We start from the raw sequence: 20,743 nt of genomic DNA, 5'->3' as shown, positions 1-20,743 counted from the left end.
AGATGTTAAACACACCTTGAAAGTTTGATAGACTCCGTTTGTGGTCACGGTTCACGGACAGCGTGAACCGAGTCTATAATCTTTAAACTTGAGAGTTCGACCCCAGATCAACCAACTAGGCTATTCCTCTTGGTTACGTCATTGGGCTTTTGGAATCTACTTAACCCTAAGTAATCCGGATTCGGTGAAAAGGGTTAACTCAAATTTTTGGGCGAAGGGTCTAGGGAGTGTCTTAGTTCTGCTATCATTTGGTCTATCCAACGTGAATTTCCTCTTTCATATTGGCTTAGGCACTTCTGATGAACCAACATTGAATTTTGAAACATTAGCGAATCAATCATATCCTGTGGCATTAGGCTTAGGCAAGATATCAACTGCTGTCGCTTGATTCCAGTTAGCTATCATGTTTATGCTAATCTAAAAAAGCTTCAAAAGTTTCTAAACTGTGGATGCAGAAGCTAAATAGATTTGGTTGTAAATGTACTGCGCATTAACTAGCAAAGTAGACATAAAAAGCGCGATTGCTGAAAGCAACAGTCAACATTCCATCATGCAAGCTGGGCACTTTTTCATTCTAGACCCCCCGTTAATGGAAGAAATTATCGACAACAGTCAGGACACTGCTAGCTAAGATGTGAATTAGTAGAGGGATAAACATAGTTTTATAACCCTAAAACCACGATAAACAGGATATAAATGTAATAAACCATAGCAAGTTCTAAACCCCTTGAAACGCGACATACAGTTATAAGCTTTGTAAAAAAGCTCTACATTGGCGATTAATATATAATAACTACAGGTGTATAATCCTAAACCACACAAAACAGGCCATAAAGTTATAACTTATAAGATCCATGCCCACACATAACAAGCAATTTATCTAAGAGGATCGTCACAGTACTCTCAAGTGGTTTGTCCGCTCTGTAGCCTTGAAGCTACTTAGTACTTCCAGTTGACAGTTTCTTTTGAAGTTCTGCATAAATATTAGGAAATAATATATGAGAGTCTATATTTAGGAGATATGCACATTAAGTTGTGAGAGTTATATTAGGAATAGAATATCTTGAGAACCAAGTCTTGTGCCTTGAGAGCCAAGTCTTGTGATTGTATAAATAACTAGAGAATTAATGAGAAAGATATACCAAATTATTATCAATGTAGTTTTTTATGCTTCCGCGTTTATGCTCTCCTCTCTCTTGCTCGATCCTTAACAATAAAGAAAGAGGTACATCATCAAAAGAAAAGAATGAAAATTTGTACTCAAAAGAGAAGCTCTACTGACAATTCAGGTTGTTAAATTGTTATCAAGGCTAGCAGTTACAGCACGGCATGTGGTATTGGACAGAGAAAAGCATAAACAGTTTCAATGCGCAAGAGATATGAAAGAAAAAAAAAAGTTTGAATTTCTGACGATGTCCATGATCTAGATTGGCGTATCATGGCATGAAGCATTAGGGTCTGGCAAGCCATGGCCTAAAACAGCGCTAGCGCTAACCTGGCAAGTTGTGGCTCTTAAAGTGGCTTGTCCGCTCCATCATTAAAAGAAAAGAATGAAAATGTACTCAAAAGAGAAGCTCTACTGACAGTTAAGGTTGTTAAATTGTTGTGAATTCCAATAATTATGAGTCTAACGGTACGTTAGATAGATCACTGATTCACTGCGATTTCCAGGATACGTATAAGATAGAAGATAAATATTTTATATGAAAATAAAAACAAGATATTTAGTGATTAAAACAGTTTTTAGATTGCTTAGTTGGAATTTAATATCCTTACTCAAACATGATAATAATTACTTTATGCTCAAATGAATTAAATGGAAAAGGATAATAACTTGCCTTGGTTCTTCATCTTCAAATGTCTCCTATATGCAATCTCCCCAAGTAGGACAGCAAACGTTGTGGCTGCTGCAGATGGGAATAAATAACCTCTGAGCATATCGCGTGACCAGTATTTTGGTTCTTCATGAAGCTGAAGAATAGCAAGTTGATGAATAACAATTAATTGCAGACAAAACATGTGATGAAAGGAGAAAAGAAGAAGAAGAAGAAGAAGAAGACCTTGAAATGTTGATAATCATGAAGGAGTTTGTGAAGCTTTGTTCCAAACTCTTTTCCAGCTTCAAGCACTTGTACGGCCTCCTCTATCTTCTTTGGACAATCCCACTTCTGAATGTCAGCCGTTGCATTGGCCACTTCTTCCTTGGTGAACACAATCAACAACAAGTAATATGATGAGCTTATAGTACAAGTATTCTAAGAAGAAAGGAAATACAAAATGAGATTTAGCTAAGGTTTCAGGAAATTACAAGGCGGGGACCAAGTTTGTCAGCGGACTTCTTGAGACGCTGGTTGGCTGTATGGGATTTCAAGCCGTAGGCCACCATCCTAACTGAGCTAGTTAGACGGCTCATCTAATAGTCTTCTCGATCGATCGATCGATCGTCTGTAAAACAACAACTAATTAAACAAAAAAGAAAATTTATAGTCGTATATCAAAAACAGGAGATTTTACATCTATGGTAAAATTCCTAAAAACAAACCCTAATCTCTAAAAAAGGAAGGAGAAAAAAAAAACCCTAATTTCTTAATAATCGATTAGGAAAAGAAAATAATCAGATACCACACGAGATAAGCAATAGAGATAACTTTTAATCGTCTGCATGCATACCCGGTTTACCAAGACAAGAGAGAGATCACCTGGTGCGGTTCGTTTCCAAGCTACAAAAAGATATAGGGGCAAAATGTGGGTTCCTAACTGAGCCCGTATCCTATCCTATCCTATTAAATACGTGGAGTCTATTGATTGGTTGTCCAAATTGGATACCCCCTAAAATTCTGCTAAAGTCTGGATTAACAATTCCGTTCCCAGTTGCTTTGCTCGTTCCTGTGAATGTGTTATCCACATAAACCCTAAAATACCCCCAAAATCTACTGTTTTAAATGCAAAACTTGCATTGTGACAGGAATTGTTTCGCAGCAGCAGATGAACGTATGCAGTGCAGGATAGGATACGGACTCAATTAGGAACCAAGATATTGCCCTATATCTTTTTGTAGCTTGGAAACGAACGCCTCCATCTTCCACATTTCTCCTTTGCAAAAACCCATCTATCTACCATACAACCGCACCAGGTGATCTCTCTCTTGTCTTGGTATGCAGACGATTAAAAGTTATCTCTATTTCTTATCTCGATTGATTGATGATCGGTATCTGATTTCTTTCGTTTCTTAATCGGTTTTTTTTTTTTTTTAGAGATTAGGGTTTGTTTTGAAACCTTTTTATTATTATTTAGGAATTCTTTTGGGGGATTTTCTTCTTACGGATCCTTGATTAATCGATTAATAGTTGTTGTGTTCTTTTTCCTTTTTAGAGATTAGGGTTTGTTTTGATTATTATTTAGGAATTTTTGTGGGGGGTTTTGTTCTTACGGATCTATAGATGTAAAGTCTCAACCTATTCTTGTAAAAATTTTCTTTTTTGTTTAATTCCTTGTTGCTGTTCTACAGACGATCTATCGGGAAGAGTAATAGTGGGAAAGATGAGCCGTTTAATAAGGAAAGCATATAAGTCGGCGGCCTCCGGCTTGAAATACCATACAATGGACCAGCGTCTCCTGAAGTCCGCAGACAATTATGAAGCCCGCTATGTAATTTCTTGGCTAAATCTCATCTTGTATCTGCATTTTTTGTTTCTTTTTTTCTTAGAATAAAGGTGGTTGTACTATAAGCTCATCATATTCCTTGTTGATTGTGTTCACCAAGGGAGAATTGTCCAAAGTCGCGGTTGACTACAAGGGTTCAAACCGTCCAAAGACGGTAGAAGAGGTCCTGGAAGTCCTTCAAATTGCAAAAGAGTTTCGAACAGCGGTTGAAAAACTCTTTTATGATTATAATCATTTCAAGGTCTTCTTCTCTCGCTCTCTGACCTTTCATCATACCTTTTTCTCTGTAATTGTTATTCATCCACTTGCTATTCTGTTATCTTCTTCAGCTACATGAAGAACCAATTCTCAGCAGTATGATCAGAGGTTATGTTTTACCATCTGCAGCAGCCGCAACGGTTGGTGTCCTAGTTGCGGAGATTGCATATAGGAAACAGTTGAAGGAGGAGTACCTAGGCAAGTTATCATCCTTTTCCATTCCGGGGGGTGATTCATTTCCACTTAAAGTAATTATTATGATATTAAGAAGCTGAAATTCCAACATAGCAATCTAAAAATAATAATTATTTGCATATATAATATTCATGCTCTATCATATATCCTGGAACCCGCAGTGAATCAGTGGTCTAACGAAACGTTCCACTCATAATTATTGAAATTGATGTAACAACCTTAATTGACAGTAAAGCTTTTCTTTTTAATAGAATTTTTCATTCTTTTCTTTTAGTGATGTTCCTCGTTCTTTATTGCAGCAATTGAAAGGGAGCTGTCAGCTGAAAGTGCCAACTAGCTTCAAGGTTAACTTCTGTAAGTTAAACAGAGTGGACAAACCACTTGAGAGTACTGTGATGATCCTCTTAGATAAATTGCTTGTTATGTGTGGGCATGGATCTTATAACTTTATGGCCTGTTTTGTGTGGTTTAGGATTATAAACCTATAGTTAGATTTATGAGTAGCTAATGTTGAGCTTTTCTACAGAGCTTATAACTTTATGTCGTGTTTCAAGTGGTTTAGAACTGTATTTATATCTACTAATTGCTAGCGTCTTTTGTTCCGGAAGAGATTGATTCATGTCTGTTAAGTTGAACATAGTAAATACATATACTTCTTTGCATACTTTGCATCTACACACTTGGGTACATTCAGATGCAAAGTACACCTGTCTGCGTGCTTTGCATCTACACCCTTTGGTATATTCAGATGTGAAGCACGTGCACCTTGGGACTCTGGTTAGCTAGCTCCAAACCAGCTTTGTGTTATATATGTGTTAGACAAGAGTCTAGCTGGAGCCTTGTGGGTTGTTGTGCTATCATGCTAAGGATGATGATGGCTCCATGGTTGTATTGCTGAACGGCTTAGACGTTCAGCTCAATCAAAAAATAATCTGGCCAGACAGGTACCACTTTTGCAAGTCTACGCGCTGAGTGGAATTCAAGTGAGTCAGCTGACAACAATTCTAGCCAATTTGGTTGTTGGAATGGAATGCTGATGTCTAATTTGAATGTGAAGTACATTTTCATGGTAACCATTAACTGGAATCGAGCGACTGCAATTGATATTTTGTCTAAGCCCACATGCAATTGATATTTTGTCTAAGCCCACATGAATCATGGTACCCAACATTCCCACCCCTATGCGCCCATAGGACGATTTTTTGGGCACTAGCCCATTTTTGTGGGGAACTATTTTGTGATACAAATGTTCACCCTACATTTTAAGGGGTGTCCTAAATAATTAGGGAAGTCTAATCTGCCCTTATCCTGTTTAAGGGTATAATTAATCCTAATAACTCACTAATTTAACCACTATCCACTAATTTAACTCACTAATTGTTGTTTGAATTTCAGAATTTTTGCATGTGCTTAGGATCTGCTTGTATGGTTGTATTAGTTTTGCGCCGAATACATGTTTGAGTTCATAATCATAGATTCGGCTTATTCGACGGTATCGGTTGTGAGCCAAATATATGGGATCGACTTATAATTGTTTTTTGGTATGAGCCGATCCACTCTCTGTGTAAGCTAATAAAAATTTCAAGACATGATTCGGCTCATATGTGTTATTTCGGGTAAGCCGAGCCTTCTTATTTTCTTACAAGTTTTTGGCTTTCCAAATCTCTTTGTTGTTCGAATTAGTCTTATAACTTTCATACTTGTGTCAGGACCAATGCAGCTACAAAGAGGAAGAAGATGGAGGTAACACCTTCTACTTCTAAAACTCCCGATCCTAGAGGAGGAGGTAAGAAAAAATTGGGAGCGGGAGGTAGAGGAGGAACTTTAGAAGAAGTAAGAATTGAAAGACAAGAAGAAGGAATAGCTGAAGATGAAGAAGTTTATGATAATCAAGAAGTTCATCAAGAAACACAACCCCAAGGAAAACCCAAGAAAGACAAGAAAGGTAAGAAGGTGGCAGAACCCGAGAAAGAGAAGAACGATGATGATCGACGGATCACTGGTTTACACATTCCTGATGAAGATGACGTAATTACACCTCGATCAGATGGTTTGCCTCATGGTCTTCCGGATGATGGAGGAAATGTGTTGATTGGTTATGCCGATTCTTGGGCGAAGAGAATTTATGAGACTCCTGATCACAACCGTGCAGTCCGAGTATTGAGACACCAGAGGGCAGCGGAATGGAGTCTTGATGAAGAGGTTCCTGAGGTGATTGCTTACGTACAAGCCAGTGCTTTATGGCCTGCTATCAATTATGAACATAAGGAATATGATAGTGTGTCGGCCTCTGCATTTACCGAGCGCTTTTTTCCAGAAACTTACACATTTCAATTACCTTTTGGAGAGATGTCAATCACTCCTGATGAGGCTAGTAAGATTACAGGTCTTAAAGCAAGGGGTGTAAGTGTGGATGCTGGTTTTTATGACATGAATTGGGATGATCTATACAATTTGTACCTGGAATGCCTTGGTTGGGGTTCAATGAAAACTGAGTTGGAGTTTTGTCGATCAGTTAAAGATGTCGATACCGTTTTCATACCAGGTGGCAGAAATAAGAAGAATAAGAAGATCAAGTTGACTAACTTGAAAAGGGAGTTTGAGAACACAAAGGAAAGAGTCACACAAGGTTTGTTGATAATGGATCCGTCAAAGTGAAGCAAACCGGAACTGCCTACTTGCTTTATACTCTTGGTAGAGACATCTTTCCCGACACTACCGGAAACAAGGTAAATGCTAATTATCTCCAATTGGTAAAGAATCTTGAAACTTGTAACAAGTTTGCTTGGGGAACGGCTACGCTCCCTTACCTGCTGGACCAACTTGCCACCGCGTCTAGGTTGACAAGTACAAACATCGGAGGGAACTTCACTTTGCTCCAGGTAACTTTTGGGAGTTCAGAGTATGGTTCGGCTTATAACCATAAAACCTTTTAAGCCGAAGTTTTTTCTTACTTGGTTCGGCTTATAATACTTGATCCATATAAGCCGAACAGTTCTCTGAGTTTGCAAACTTTAGTCTTACTTTGATGTTTCCAAGTAAAACTTGTTTCTATCAATTCAATTCCTTTGATTTTTTAATGTGGTTCTTTCGATGCAGGTGTGGATATATGACCATTTCCCAATTTTGAACTTGGCCAAAGTATTTGACAAAGATGTCGATTATGTTGATACTGAGCCAACTGCAGCACGGTACGCGTACGAGGACTCCAAGAAAAGGAACAAAAAGAAGTTGGTGGAAAGTTTGAGAGAGACGTTAGACTGTCTTGGTGTTGATGATGTCGCTTTTCAACCATATGAGAATGAAGATGAAGAAGATGAAGTTGTTGAAGATGAGGATATGCCAGTAGGTATGTATCATGGGCCATTGTGGTATCCCGGTGGTTATGTTATATACGATCCTAGGCGAGTACTCCGTCAATTAGGATGTGTCCAAAAGGTTCCTTTGTTTGACGAGAAATTCAGGTTGTTACCAAAGAGTGGTAAGGGAACTAAAATCACCACTTCATCTTGGGAACCAAAGTATGATCCTGATCCCACCGTTGAGTTTTGGAATAATTTAGACAATCACACATTAGATGTGTCCAAGTTAACACCTTTACTTGATGATCCATGTGAAGAGGATCCGGGCTATATGGATTGGTATAACCAAATTTCTCATCCCTTCATTATCAATAAGAAAAGATAAAAGATATCTGATAAGGGTAAGGCGAGGCCAATCAAGATCACCAACAAGTCTACTTCCGAAGATGTAGTCAAGGATTTCAAGGTTATGGTAAGAATTACTTCACTTTATACTGTTTTCATATATTAGTTATGGTAAAAATGTCTTCAACCTCATGGTTATAAGTTGTTCTCAAATGAAAAATAGGTTGCCGCGTGTAGGGAGATGTTGAAGAAAATGAAGGCCAAACTTGGTTGCAAAACAACAATGACCGTGGAAGAACAAAAATACCTCATCGACAAGTGGGATGCAATCATCAACAAAGGACAAGGACCCGAGGAACCCGAACAAAGGCCTACCACTAAGAGGTCTCGAAAAGTTGGTGAAGGTACAAGCCAAGTTGGTGCTACCGTCCAACCCGGTAATGATGCGTCAGAAGATGAAGACCAAGGTGGAAGAAGAGGTGGTCGTGGAACTAAGAAGAGGGGTCGTGGTTAAATGCCCTTTTATGTACACTTTTGTGGTACACTTTTTCTTAAGTTTTAAGTACACTTTTATGGTGTTGCAAACACCTTTGCTTTAAGGTGCTGAACTTTGTTTTTAATGGTGCTGGGATTGGGTTATGGACACCGTCAATTTCATGTTTTAATGAATAGCTTAACAGTTATGTGCCGAATTTACAGAGTTCGGCTTATCCTCTAATGTTAGTTACACGCCGAATCATTTGTCCTTAAGGTTCGGCGCATTCGATAATCACATTATGTGCCGAACTATGAACATTTACAGGTTTCGGCTTATACGATATCCTCAATATGTACCGAACCGCGAACAATATTTTAACCCAAAAATTAACAAATTCATGTTCGGCTCAGACGATAATCATATTATGTGCCGAATTATAATTTTCTCACTTTCTCCTTCTCTTTCTCTCCTTCTTAACCAAACCAAAACTTTGATTTTTTTTCCTCATATTTTTCATCTAAACAACTCTTATAATTCTGAAAATTATCTTAATCTCTAAACAAAATATTTAATCACTAATCAAGATTATTAACACTAATACGTAAAGGGCAGATTTGCCATTAAAAAAAATTTGGGTTAAGGGGTTATCTGATTTTGCTATTCAACAACCTTTTTTGTCTTCATTCAGTATGCCTTGAAAGATTTTGGTATGCCCAAAATTATGGTTCTTTTTTTGAACGATTTTTTGGGCACTAGCCCATTTTGGTGGGGGACTATTTTGTGATACGAATGTCCACCCTACATTTTAAGGGGTGTCCTAAACAATTAGGGAAGTCTAATCTGCCCTTATCATGTTTACACTACACCATTTTTTCCGATTCGAAACGGTTTTTGAGCGTTACGAATCGGTGTTGTAACGGTTCCTGACCGTTACGAAAAGGGGTGCTACAATTTTTTCGCAACAGCCCACTAGCCGTTACGAATTTTTTTCGTAACGGCCCTTGTAACATCTTAGAGCCGTTACTACGTGGCACCGTCGTAACATGCTCAAGCCGTTACGAATTTATTTAGTAACAGAACGTTTTAACACGTTGAAGCCGTTACGAATTTTTTTGTAACTGTAAAAATATTACTGTCGGTCAACCTTGACCTGGTCAAAATCAATCATCAATGACCAATTTTGACCGGATCAAGGTTGACCGGCAGGTCATTCTCGACCGGGATACGCCGGAATTCCAAATAAATACACATTTCATTCTACCAATCATCCATATCTAACAATAGTTTCAATCAATTCATACTCTAGTCAATCAATTCATATCTACACATTCATATAAAAAACACAAATTTTTCTACGTACCAATTTTTTTTTTTGTTAAGTATCAAATTCTGAGGGAATACATAGATAGAAATTTACTAAGTTCCAAAGTTCAGTTCATAGAAACTTAAAAAACTTTCTAAGTTCATAACTTATATCTAAGTTTTCCCATGTCACATGCTAACAGGAACAAAAACACGACTCACATAAAAGCCTTCTCATGCCGCAGACTGCTGCATCTGAAGTAGGATTCACAAATCTGATGGAATCCAACGCGACAACAGCTATGCATCTTCAATCAAATGGACATTGCTCTTACATGATCTTTCTACCAAGAAAGAAGCAGCTACGTAGTACTTCACCTGCAGACACAAAACACTGTTAACAATGGTTTAAGATGTCAAGAGAAAAGCTTTAAACTACAGAACTGGTAAAAGGTTTAATGCATACATCAGGTCCACGAGAGATATAATCACCAGCGTAGCTGGTGTACATTTCACTGACATCATTGCTGACATAAGATCCTGGCACCATATCATTCATGTAAATAGGAATCATACACACAATTGGTAAACACTCAGACCACCCAGAAAAGACTCGAACTCGAAACAACACCAAAAATAAATAATTAAACTCCCTACCTCCACTATAACCTAGACTCTGACGACTGCCATAAATCCCATGCGAGTCCTGAGCAGAGAGAGAACTTCTGCTGCTAGCACCATACCCCAGGTGAGATCTCCCAAGCCTAAATCATAACGGGTTATTATAAATAGGTGCTTAAAATAAACCAATTACAGCTACTAGCAGTAAGATGAAACTCACAAACCTGTCATTGTAAGCTTCCCCGTAATGAGAAGCACTGCCACCTTCCCCATAATCTAGCTGAGCCCTTTGGCGCGGACCAGCATCAGCATAACGTTGAGGTACATCCCCCTAAGGTAACATACATACAAAAAATAATCATACTACTAAAAAAACAAATAAGTACAACTATTGCAATAACTGTACTCAAGACTAAAACCCCTGAAACTAATCAAACAAGGACCAAGGTTATTAGATGTGCGTACTTGGTCTCCTTGTGTAGGACCAAAGTTTGATAACCATTTCACCACAGAATATGGTACATTTATATCCATGGCTTTTGTTGGATCTGTTTCGCATACACGAGGTAGAGACAACGCAGCACAGTTCACAATCACATCAGGCTGGCAATACATCAATTAAACTTATTATAACATTTTGAAATCAGTACATGATTGCCCACATCAAAAATTAAAATAATTACGAGTTTGCAAACCTTTTCAAATGTAGTGGATATTGAATCAAGACCTTGTCCAGTTTGTAAAAACCCAGGACTATATGTAAAACTTATGCAGGACTAGGAGCAGTTCTATATTTGTATATGTCCATCGGCTCGCCTGCAGCGAATTCACCCTCCCCTGCGCTCGCATCGACGTCAGCACCATCGGTTTGGGGTTCGGCTGTGCTTTGTGGTGGAGGTAATGGTGATTCTACTGGAGTAGGTGGCTTTGGCGCTGCTGGCTTGGGTTTCGTCATCACTGGCCTGCAAAACCTGTTCCAACGAAACAAACAAAATATATTCATCACTCAGGAGAAAGTGGATGAGGCAATCAATCACGAAGCCAAACTTGCTTGCAAGAGTTTCAAACAAAGACCCATCCAATAAAATGGCAGACCTTAGCGAATCACGAGACTCGTCAAGTGCAGTACCAATCGCAGATTACCAAACTACAAGAGTTTTAAACAATTCCACATCTTCAGAACAATAAATCTTTGAAATGGAGAAAAGATAATCATAAAACAGAGAGGAAAATAAAATCTTATCCACCTCTACATTATGCTTTTTTTCCTTGTATACGCTCAGTCCACATATTACGAATAATGGCACGCCGTCCTTCAACAACTGGGTTTTCCAGAGGAAGAGTACAGTAGTCAATGACCTGTCACAATTAACATAGAAATTTATCCATAAGAACGGTGTATGGCATGATTCTAGAAATGAAATCCAACTCAACACAGTAATTCCAGAACAATCAAATCAAAATAATAGAAAAGAAAACACAAACCTCCAATTTACGAAGTTCTGGTAACCAAAACGTACTTAAACCATCAAGAGTGGCTGGTCTATCACATGCATAAGTTAATACAACAACATCTGCTAACTTTAATTCTTGACCAAGTGTAAATTGATACCTATCAAGGGCCTCTACATTCCTATTAACGTCAGCAGACAACAACATTAGGTTAGCATATTTAGGCAGAGAGTCTTCCTGTTGCTGCTTCTCTCTCAACCATGCTTCTGCTTCCACACACTCCTTAATGACCTCCCACATTAAGTCGAGTTCTTTCCTAAGTGAGTTGCATACAAATATACAAACAGAAACTCATTTTCTTTTTCTATAAATGAAGGAAGACTCATATTTGGCTAATACTAATAAGTGGAAGTGCAATAATTAGGCATCGATAATGGGCATAAACATAGCATTCAACAAAGCATTGAACAAAGTAGGAAGTGCTCTATTTGTAACAAACGCATCCCCTTCCACCGACAGATTCTCAAATCGCACTTCAATTTTAGGAATATCATTTCCAACCCTGGTATAAAAAAACCGAAACAATCAGTACCTTAAACAAACCTTATTTACAAGTGAAACTCCCTCAAACTGATTAACAAACTGAAACCCTTAAAACTGATTAACAAACTGAAAACCTTAAATCTGATTAACAAACTGAAACCCTAAATTCGAAATAACCCAAACCCTAAAACATATGACGAAAGACTTACACAGATGAAATACAAATGATGAAATCGAAACCCTAAACTCGATTAACAGATGATGAAATTCAAATTCTGAACTTGATTAACATATGTGATTCTACAGGGAAGAAGAAAAAAAGATAAGGAAGAGAAAATCTAACAGACAAAAAGAAGAAACATATACCTAAAGCTGAGATTCAAGATCAGTTCTTGAAAGCTCCAAGCCGATGAACCCTAAAATGAAATGGAAACAAAAGATGGTATCAGATGAAACCCAAAAATCTGATTTAACAGATGATAAAACCCTAAAATCGAAAAATTGATGATGACTTATGCAGATCGAAACTAAAATCGAAACCTAAACTCGTTAATCTTACACAGTTCTTCAAAGATCAGAAGATTAACGAGTGTGGAGACGAGACGAGAGGAGAGAAGAAGAAAGAACAGGAGCAGAAGAGAGAAAAGAAAAAACTGAAAATGAAATCTCGATTTGGCCAAGTGCTGAGATACCCTCAAAAGCACGCATGTGAATCGCACACGCATGGGAGGAAATATCCTCTGGTATAACTCATCGTGGGTGGAAACATAATGCCACACATGTGAATGACAAACACACATTCTGAAGGTGTTACCACCCAAGTGTGACCAAGCGTGTGACTGACACGCGTATAAAAAAATTCGTAACGGCTTAGCCCTGTTACAAATTTTTAAGAAATTAGTAACGGCTTCCACGTGTTACGAATTTTTTGTAACGACCATTTGTAACGGGAAATTCGTAACGGCTCATAAGCCGTTACGAATTGTTGTTACTAATACAGGAATTTGGTGTAGTGTTAAGGGTATAATTAATCCTAATAACTCACTAATTTAACCATTATCCACTAATCTAACCCATTAATTAAAACCTAAATTAAAAGAAACATACGTTTTCTTTCTTTTCTTCTTTTTCTTCTTCTTCTTCCTCTTCGTATACATCGACATTAATCGTCTATTCGAAAAAAATTCATCGCCGATTAATCCATCTTCATAAGCAAAGCGGAACAAGCAGACACCCAGACTTCCAGGATCGAGTCCGGGACTCGCGAAAATCGCAAATCAACCAAAAGAATTGCAAATTGGTAAACAACATGAAGCAAGGTTGGGAGGCGAAATCAATCAACCAACATCAACCTAGACGTCGAATTCAAGTGAAATGCAAATACGCGGGTAAATCCTTCATACCCATTCCTTTTAATTCGTTTTTTGTTGAAGAAATCGATTAAAAATCATCAAAACACATCGAAAATGGTAGTTACAGTAAAGATTTCGTCTAGGAGAATTTCAAAAACCCTAGATTTTTCGTAACCGAACTCTGAATATAAGAACACTTCGGCAACGTCGCAACCTTTATAAATTTTTAGGTAACTGAACTCCCTAGTTCGGTTACGTCGCAACTTTTCTTTCCTTGCCGAACTTCTTATTTTTATGGGAAATTTATAGTCCGGTGTTGTCGATAAATTTACATAGGTAACCGAACTGTGAGTTCGGCAGTGTCGCAAGAAAATAATCTTTAACCGAACTTTTTTTTTTTTGGGAAAATTATAGTTCGGTGTAGTCGATAAATTTACATAGGTAACCGAACTTTCCTGTTATACAGTTCTTGATGATGAGTCTTCATAGGGATGAATTTGTGTGATCAGAAAATATTTTGTTTAGCTAATAATGTGGTTTTCATTCATTAGGGAAAAAGGAAAAAGATCTAATCCCCACCTAGATGAAGATTTGAGAACCCCCACCCCTCGTGGTAGAATATATTTGGATTTCCGAAACCCTGGTGCTAAAAATGTTAAACATGGAGGGGGATCTTCACAGGAAGTGAACCAAGACTATGTCCGGAACGTAATCCAAGATGTCAATCAAGAGGTGATGGAGAATGTAATGGATAATGTTGTTGAAGAAGATAATGATGATGATGAAGAGGAAGGAAATGAAGAGTTCTAATAACAAATACAACAAGATGAAGATGTACAGGAAGAAGAACAGGATGAAGAGGAAGAAGCAAAACAACAGGGAATAGGCCAAGAAGGGGAATAAGATAAAGAGTCTGAAGAAGAAGAAGGACAAGAGTCAGAGGAAGAAAAGGATGAAGAGCATGAAGAGGAAGAAGAGGATGAATCCGAAGAAGAGGAACAAGAAATTGTTCATGTTAAAGATTAAAAGAAGCCGAAGCCTCCTTGTGCTAGATATGCACACATTCCACATCCTGATTTGTGTCTGCCACTAGTTAGCCCAACTTATGGTACTCCAATTGATGGAGGGGCAACATTGTTTGTCTACAAACACTCATGGGCTGCGAAGATTTATGCGTCAAAGGTATGTTCATTCTTAACTAACAAATTTATTTATTTTTTGGATATGTTTCCTCAAGTATTAATACTGTGATGTTCTTTTCGTAGGATCATAATGATGCAATTCGTCTTATTCGTCGTCAAAAGGCGTCCGAATGGGATCTTTCCAAGGAGTGTTTGGAGTTTCAAGCGAAGGTTAAAGAATGTGTGTTTTGGAGAGCTATTGATAACGCACATGTGGATTTTGACGTTGTTTTCGTATCCACATTTCTCGAGAGATATTATCCCGAGACATATACAATGCATCTTCTGTTTGGCGATATGGGAATTACTCCCGATGATTGCATGAGAATCACCGGCCTACCCGTGGAAGGTAAATGTCTTTGAGATGGATACAACCCCTCGACGAGTTATGAAGCTCTTGAAGCATTGGCTCTAAAGTGTCTAGGATGGGATGCAAGTAAGGCCCGATGTGATTTTAGACGTTCTATGAAGGAGCCTGAAATTGGCGATGAGTATAATCCATATGAAAAAAATGGAACCCACAAGAAGATGCTAAAGAAATTCAATTTGGTAAGGTTGAAGGAAGCATTTGGAGGGACAACTAAGAAAGTGAAGAATGGAAAGTTGGTGATGGACGAGGAGACGCTTAAGCACCATGTCAGTGCTTATTGGTTATATCAGCTAGGAACTATTATTTTTCCTGACACTTCTGGAAATATGGCCTTTGGAGGACCTCAATGAGATCAACAACTACTCTTGGGACACTGGGGTGCTTACATTTGTTTTAGGAGATATGAGCAAAGGGTCCAGAATTAAGACAACTCAGATTGGAGGTTACTTAACTCTTATTCAGGTGACCTTCTACATTGTTAATTAGCAAAATATTCGTTAAGATTTTCTACTTCCAATACAATTTTCATCTATTTTCGTTTTTCCGCATAGGTTTGGATATACGACCGCTTCCCTTCATTGGCATTGGATCAGGAAAAGACCAATTATCCCTGAAAACTACCTACAACAGGAAAATGAGTGTTTTTGGATGCACAAAAGAAGTCTAAAGAAGAGCAGTTGACTTCGTTGAGGGAGAGATTGGATAATCTAACGGTGAAAAATGTGGTTTTTCATCCATACGTCGTACCCAATGATGTCTCGGTAGATGAATCCGATTTGAATGGTTACTCAACCATAACGTCTTACTATGGACCAATTTGGCATCCTAATGGGTACGCAATATGTAATCCAAGGAGAATTCTAAGACAATTTTATTTTGTCCAAATGGAACCCGAGGTGGAGAATGAAAATTTCAATTTGGTGGTTTGAGGAACAACGAACACCGAGAATTATTTTCTTCCAAAACATGAACCAACTCCTACGGTAACACATTGGAATGAACACAGTAAGTACTATTTACCTCTTGGTGATTGTGTACCTTGTGGAGAAGATATAACTGCATGTGAAGATGATTATATGGAGTTTTATCAAGCAATCAGTCATCCTATTGTGATAAATAGACAACAACAAGCTCTTGTTGATAAGGCGAAGGAAAAGGAGATGGAGGCTAAGAGAGCTCAGAAGGAGATGCCTATTTGTGGAGAAGAAGCCATTAGGTTATGGGATAATGTGGTAAGAAGCTGAAGTTCCAACATAGCAATCTAAAAATAATAGTTATTCACTAAAGATCTTGTTTTTATTTGCACATGTAATATTCATGCTCTATCATATATCCTGGAACCCGCCGTGAATCAGTGATCTAACAAACCGTTCCACTCATAATTATTGAAATTGATTTAACAACCTTAATTGACAGTAAAGTTTTTCTTTTTAATAAAATTTTTCATTCTTTTCTTTTAGTGATGTTCCTCGTTCTTTATTGCAGCAATTGAAAGGGAACTGTCAGCTGAAAGTGCCAAGTAGCTTCAAGGTTAACTACTGTAAGTTAAACAGAGCGGATAAACCACTTGAGAGTACTGTGATGATCCTCTTAGATAAATTGCTTGTTTGTGTGGTTTAGGATTATAAACCTGTAGTTATATTTATGAATATCTAATGTTGAGCTTCTCTACAGAGCTTATAACTTTATGTTTTCAAATGGTTTAGAACTGTATTTATATCTACTAATTGCTAGTGTCTTTTGTTCTGGAAGAGATTGATTCATGTCTGCTAATTTGAACATAGTAAATACATACACTTCTTTGCATCTACACACTTGGGTACATTCAGATGCAAAGTACACATGTCTGCGTACTTTGCATCTACACTCTCTGGCATATTCAGATGTGAATTACATGCACCTTGGGACTATGGTTAGCTATCTCCAAACCATCTTTGTGTTATGTGTTAGACAAGAGTCTAGCTGGAGCCTTGTGGGTTGTTGTGCTATCATGTTAAGGATGATGATGGCTCCATGGTTGTATTGCTGAACGGCCTAGACGTTCAGCTCAATCAAAAAATAATCTGGCCAGACAGGTATCACTTTTGCAAGTCTACACACTGAGTGGAATGCAAGTGAATCAGCTGACAACAATTCTAGCCAATTTGGTTGTTGGAATGGAATGCTGATGTCTAATTTGAATGTGAAGTGCATGTTCATGGTAACTATTAACTGGAATCGAGCGACTGCAATTGATATTTTGTTTAAGCCCACATGCAATTGATATTTTTTCTAAGCCCACATGAATCATGGTACCCAACATTCCCACCCCTATGCGCCCATAGGACGATTTTTTGGGCACTAGCCCATTTTGGTGGGGAACTATTTTGTGATACAAATGTTCACCCTACATTTTAAGGGGTGTCCTAAATAATTAGGGAAGTCTAATCTGCCCTTATCCTGTTTAAGGGTATAATTAATCCTAATAACTCACTAATTTAACCACTATCCACTAATCTAACCCATTAATTAAAACCTAAATTAAAAGAAACATACGTTTTCTCTCTGTTCTTCTTTTTCTTCTTTTCTTCTTCTTCTTCCTCTTCGTATACATCGACATTAATCATCGATTCGAAAAAATTTCATCGCCGATTAATCCATCTTCATAAGCAATGCGGACCAAGCGGACACCCAGACATCCAGGATCGAGTCCGGGACTCGCAAAAATTGCAAATCAACCAAAAGAATTGCAAATTGGTAAACAACATGAAGCAAGATTGAGAGGAGAAATCAATCAACCAACATCAACCAGGACGTCCGGTTCAAGTGAAATGCAAATACGCGGGTAAATCCTTCATACCTATTCCTTTTAATTCGTTTTTTGTTGAAGAAACCGATTAAAAATCATCAAAACACATCGAAAATGGTAGTTACAGTAAAGATTTCGGCTAGGAGAATTTCAAAAACCCTAGGTTTTTCGTAACCGAACTCTGAATATAAGAACATTTCGGCAACATCGCAAACTTTATAAATTTTTAGGTAACCGAACTCCCTAGTTCGGTTACGTCGCAACTTTTCTTTCCTTGCCGAACTTCTTATTTTTATGGGTAATTTATAATTCGGTGTTGTCGATAAATTTACATAGGTAGCTGAACTGTGAGTTCGGCAGTGTCGCAAGAAAACAATCTTTAACCGAAATTTTTCTTTTTTTGGGAAAATTCTAGTTCAGTGTAGTCGATAAATTTACATAGGTGACCGAACTTTCCTGTTATACAGTTCTTGATGATGAGTCTTCATAGGGATGAATTTGTGTGATGAGTCTTCATAGGGATGAATTTGTGTGATTAGAAAATATTTTGTTTAGCTAATAATGTGGTTTTCATTCATTAGGAAAAAAGGAAAAAGATCTAATCCCCACCTAGATGAAGATTTGAGAAACCCCACCCCTCGTGGTAGAATATATTTGGATTTTCGAAACCGTAGTGCAAAAAATGTTAAACATGGAGGGGGATCTTCACAGGAAGTGAACCAAGACAATGTCCGGAACGTAATCCAAGATGTCAATCAAGAGGTAATGGAGAATGTAATGGATAATGTTGTTGAAGAAGATAATGATGATGATGAAGAGGAAGGAAATAAAGAGTTCGAAGAACAAAGACAACAAGATGAAGATGTACAGGAAGAAGAAGAGGATGAAGAGGAAGAAGCAGAACAACAGAGACAAGGCCAAGAAGGGGAAGAAGATAAAGAGTCTGAAGAAGAAGAAGGCCAAGAGTCAGAGGAAGAAAAGGATGAAGAGCATGAAGATGGAGAAGAGGAAGAAGAGGATGAATCCGAAGAAGAGGAACAAGAAATTGTTCCTGTTAAAGAGAAAAAGAATCCGAAGCCGCCTTGTGCTAGATATGCACACATTCCACATCCTGATTTGTGTCTTCCACCAGTTAGCCCAACTTATGGTACTCCAAATGATGGAGGGGCAACATTGTTTGGCTACAAACACTCATGAGCTGCGAAGATTTATGCGTCAAAGGTATGTTCATTCTTAACTAACAAATTTATTTATTTTTTGGACATGTTTCCTCAAGTATTAATAGTGTGATGTTCTTTTCGTAGGATCATAATGATGCAATTCGTCTTATTCGTCGTCAAAAGGCATCATAATGGGATTTTTCCAAAGAGTGTTTGGAGTTTCAAGCGAAGGTTAAAGAATGTGTGTTATGGAGAGCTATTGATAACGCACATGTGGATTTTGACGTTGTTGCCGTATCCGCATTTCTCGAGAGATATTATCCCGAGACATATACAATGCATCTTCCGTTTGGCGAGATGGGAATTACTCCCGATGATTGCATGAGAATCACCGGCCTAACCGTGGAAGGTAAATGTCTTCGATATGGATACAACCCCTCGATGAGTTATGAAGCTCTTGAAGCATTGGCTCTAAAGTCTCTAGGATGGGATGTAAGTAACGCATGATATGAGTTTAGAGGTTCTGTGAAGGAGCCTGAAATTGGCGATGAGTATAATCCATATGAAAAAAATGGAGCCCACAAGAAGATGCTAAAGAAATTCAAGTTGGTAAGGTTGAAGGAAGCATTTGGAGGGACAACTAAGAAAGTGAAGAATGGAAAGTTGGTGATGGACGAGGAGACGCTTAAGCACCATGTCAGTGCTTATTGGTTATATCAGCTAGGAACTATTATTTTTCCTGACACTTCTGGAAATATGGCCTTTGGAGGACCTCAATGAGATCAACAACTACTCTTGGGCCACTGGGGTGCTTACATTTGTTTTAGGAGATATGAGCAAAGGGTCCAGAATTAAGACAACTCAGATTGGAGGTTACTTAACTCTTATTCAGGTGACCTTCTACATTGTTAATTAGCAAAATATTCGTTAAGATTTTCTACTTCCAATACAATTTTCATCTATTTTCGTTTTTCCGCATAGGTTTGGATATACGACCGCTTCCCTTCATTGGCATTGGATCAGGGAGAGATTGGATAATCTAACGGTGAAAAATGTGGTTTTTCATCCATACGTCGTACCCAATGATGTCTCGGTAGATGAATCCGATTTGAATGGTTACTCAACCATAACGTCTTACTATGGACCAATTTGGCATCCTAATGGGTACGCAATATGTAATCCAAGGAGAATTCTAAGACAATTTTATTTTGTCCAAATGGAACCCGAGGTGGAGAATGAAAATTTCAATTTGGTGGTTTGAGGAACAACGAACACCGAGAATTATTTTCTTCCAAAACATGAACCAACTCCTACGGTAACACATTGGAATGAACACAGTAAGTACTATTTACCTCTTGGTGATTGTGTACCTTGTGGAGAAGATATAACTGCATGTGAAGATGATTATATGGAGTTTTATCAAGCAATCAGTCATCCTATTGTGATAAATAAACAACAACAAGCTCTTGGTGATAAGGCGAAGGAAAATGAGGCTAAGAAAGCTCAGAAGGAGATGCCTATTTGTGGAGAAGAAGCCATTAGGTTATGGGATAATGTGGTAAGTACATGTATTCTCTTTATACTTAAAGTTGTTACAAATTGTTGACCATATATTTACTTTTTATTAAAATTGGAATCAGTTGAAGAAGGGTAAGAAATTGTTGAAGAAATGGATGACTAATATCCGTAGTGGAGAGTCAATGTCGCCAAAGGAATAACTCGACTACCACAGC

General features: G+C 38.0%; 2 protein-coding genes across 5 annotated transcripts; one reads left to right on the top strand and one right to left on the bottom strand.

Moving 5' to 3' along the window:
* Window positions 1–693: 693 nt before the first annotated feature.
* On the bottom strand, window positions 694–2,709 carry LOC113293688. Its single transcript, XM_026542245.1, has 5 exons — window positions 2,671–2,709; window positions 2,309–2,445; window positions 2,061–2,201; window positions 1,839–1,971; window positions 694–973 (listed from the first exon to the last, which is right to left on the bottom strand). Exons 2-5 carry the CDS (start codon window positions 2,411–2,413, stop codon window positions 936–938), a joined length of 417 nt encoding a protein of 138 aa, XP_026398030.1. The 5' UTR covers window positions 2,414–2,445; window positions 2,671–2,709; the 3' UTR covers window positions 694–935.
* Window positions 2,710–2,892: 183 nt separating this feature from the next.
* LOC113300196 lies at window positions 2,893–16,635 on the top strand. Of its 4 annotated transcripts, XM_026549400.1 has the most exons (6): window positions 2,893–3,133; window positions 3,509–3,648; window positions 3,764–3,904; window positions 3,993–4,119; window positions 4,416–4,470; window positions 5,826–5,851. In XM_026549400.1, the coding sequence occupies exons 2-5, from the start codon at window positions 3,541–3,543 to the stop codon at window positions 4,451–4,453; spliced, it is 414 nt and encodes a 137-aa protein (XP_026405185.1). In that variant the 5' UTR covers window positions 2,893–3,133; window positions 3,509–3,540; the 3' UTR covers window positions 4,454–4,470; window positions 5,826–5,851. The 4 variants fall into 4 exon arrangements, with proteins under 4 accessions (XP_026405185.1, XP_026405183.1, XP_026405182.1 ...); XM_026549398.1 differs by lacking the exon at window positions 5,826–5,851 and having other exon boundaries at window positions 2,896–3,133; window positions 4,416–4,723; XM_026549397.1 differs by lacking the exons at window positions 4,416–4,470; window positions 5,826–5,851 and adding an exon at window positions 16,548–16,635 and having other exon boundaries at window positions 2,898–3,133.
* The last annotated feature ends 4,108 nt before the right edge of the window (window positions 16,636–20,743 follow it).

Source organism: Papaver somniferum, chromosome 7 (assembly GCF_003573695.1).
Source record: "Papaver somniferum cultivar HN1 chromosome 7, ASM357369v1, whole genome shotgun sequence".
Classification (NCBI taxonomy): Eukaryota; Viridiplantae; Streptophyta; class Magnoliopsida; order Ranunculales; family Papaveraceae; genus Papaver; species Papaver somniferum.
Note: the sequence above shows the minus strand (reverse complement) of the source record. Positions and strands in the feature narration are given on the sequence as shown.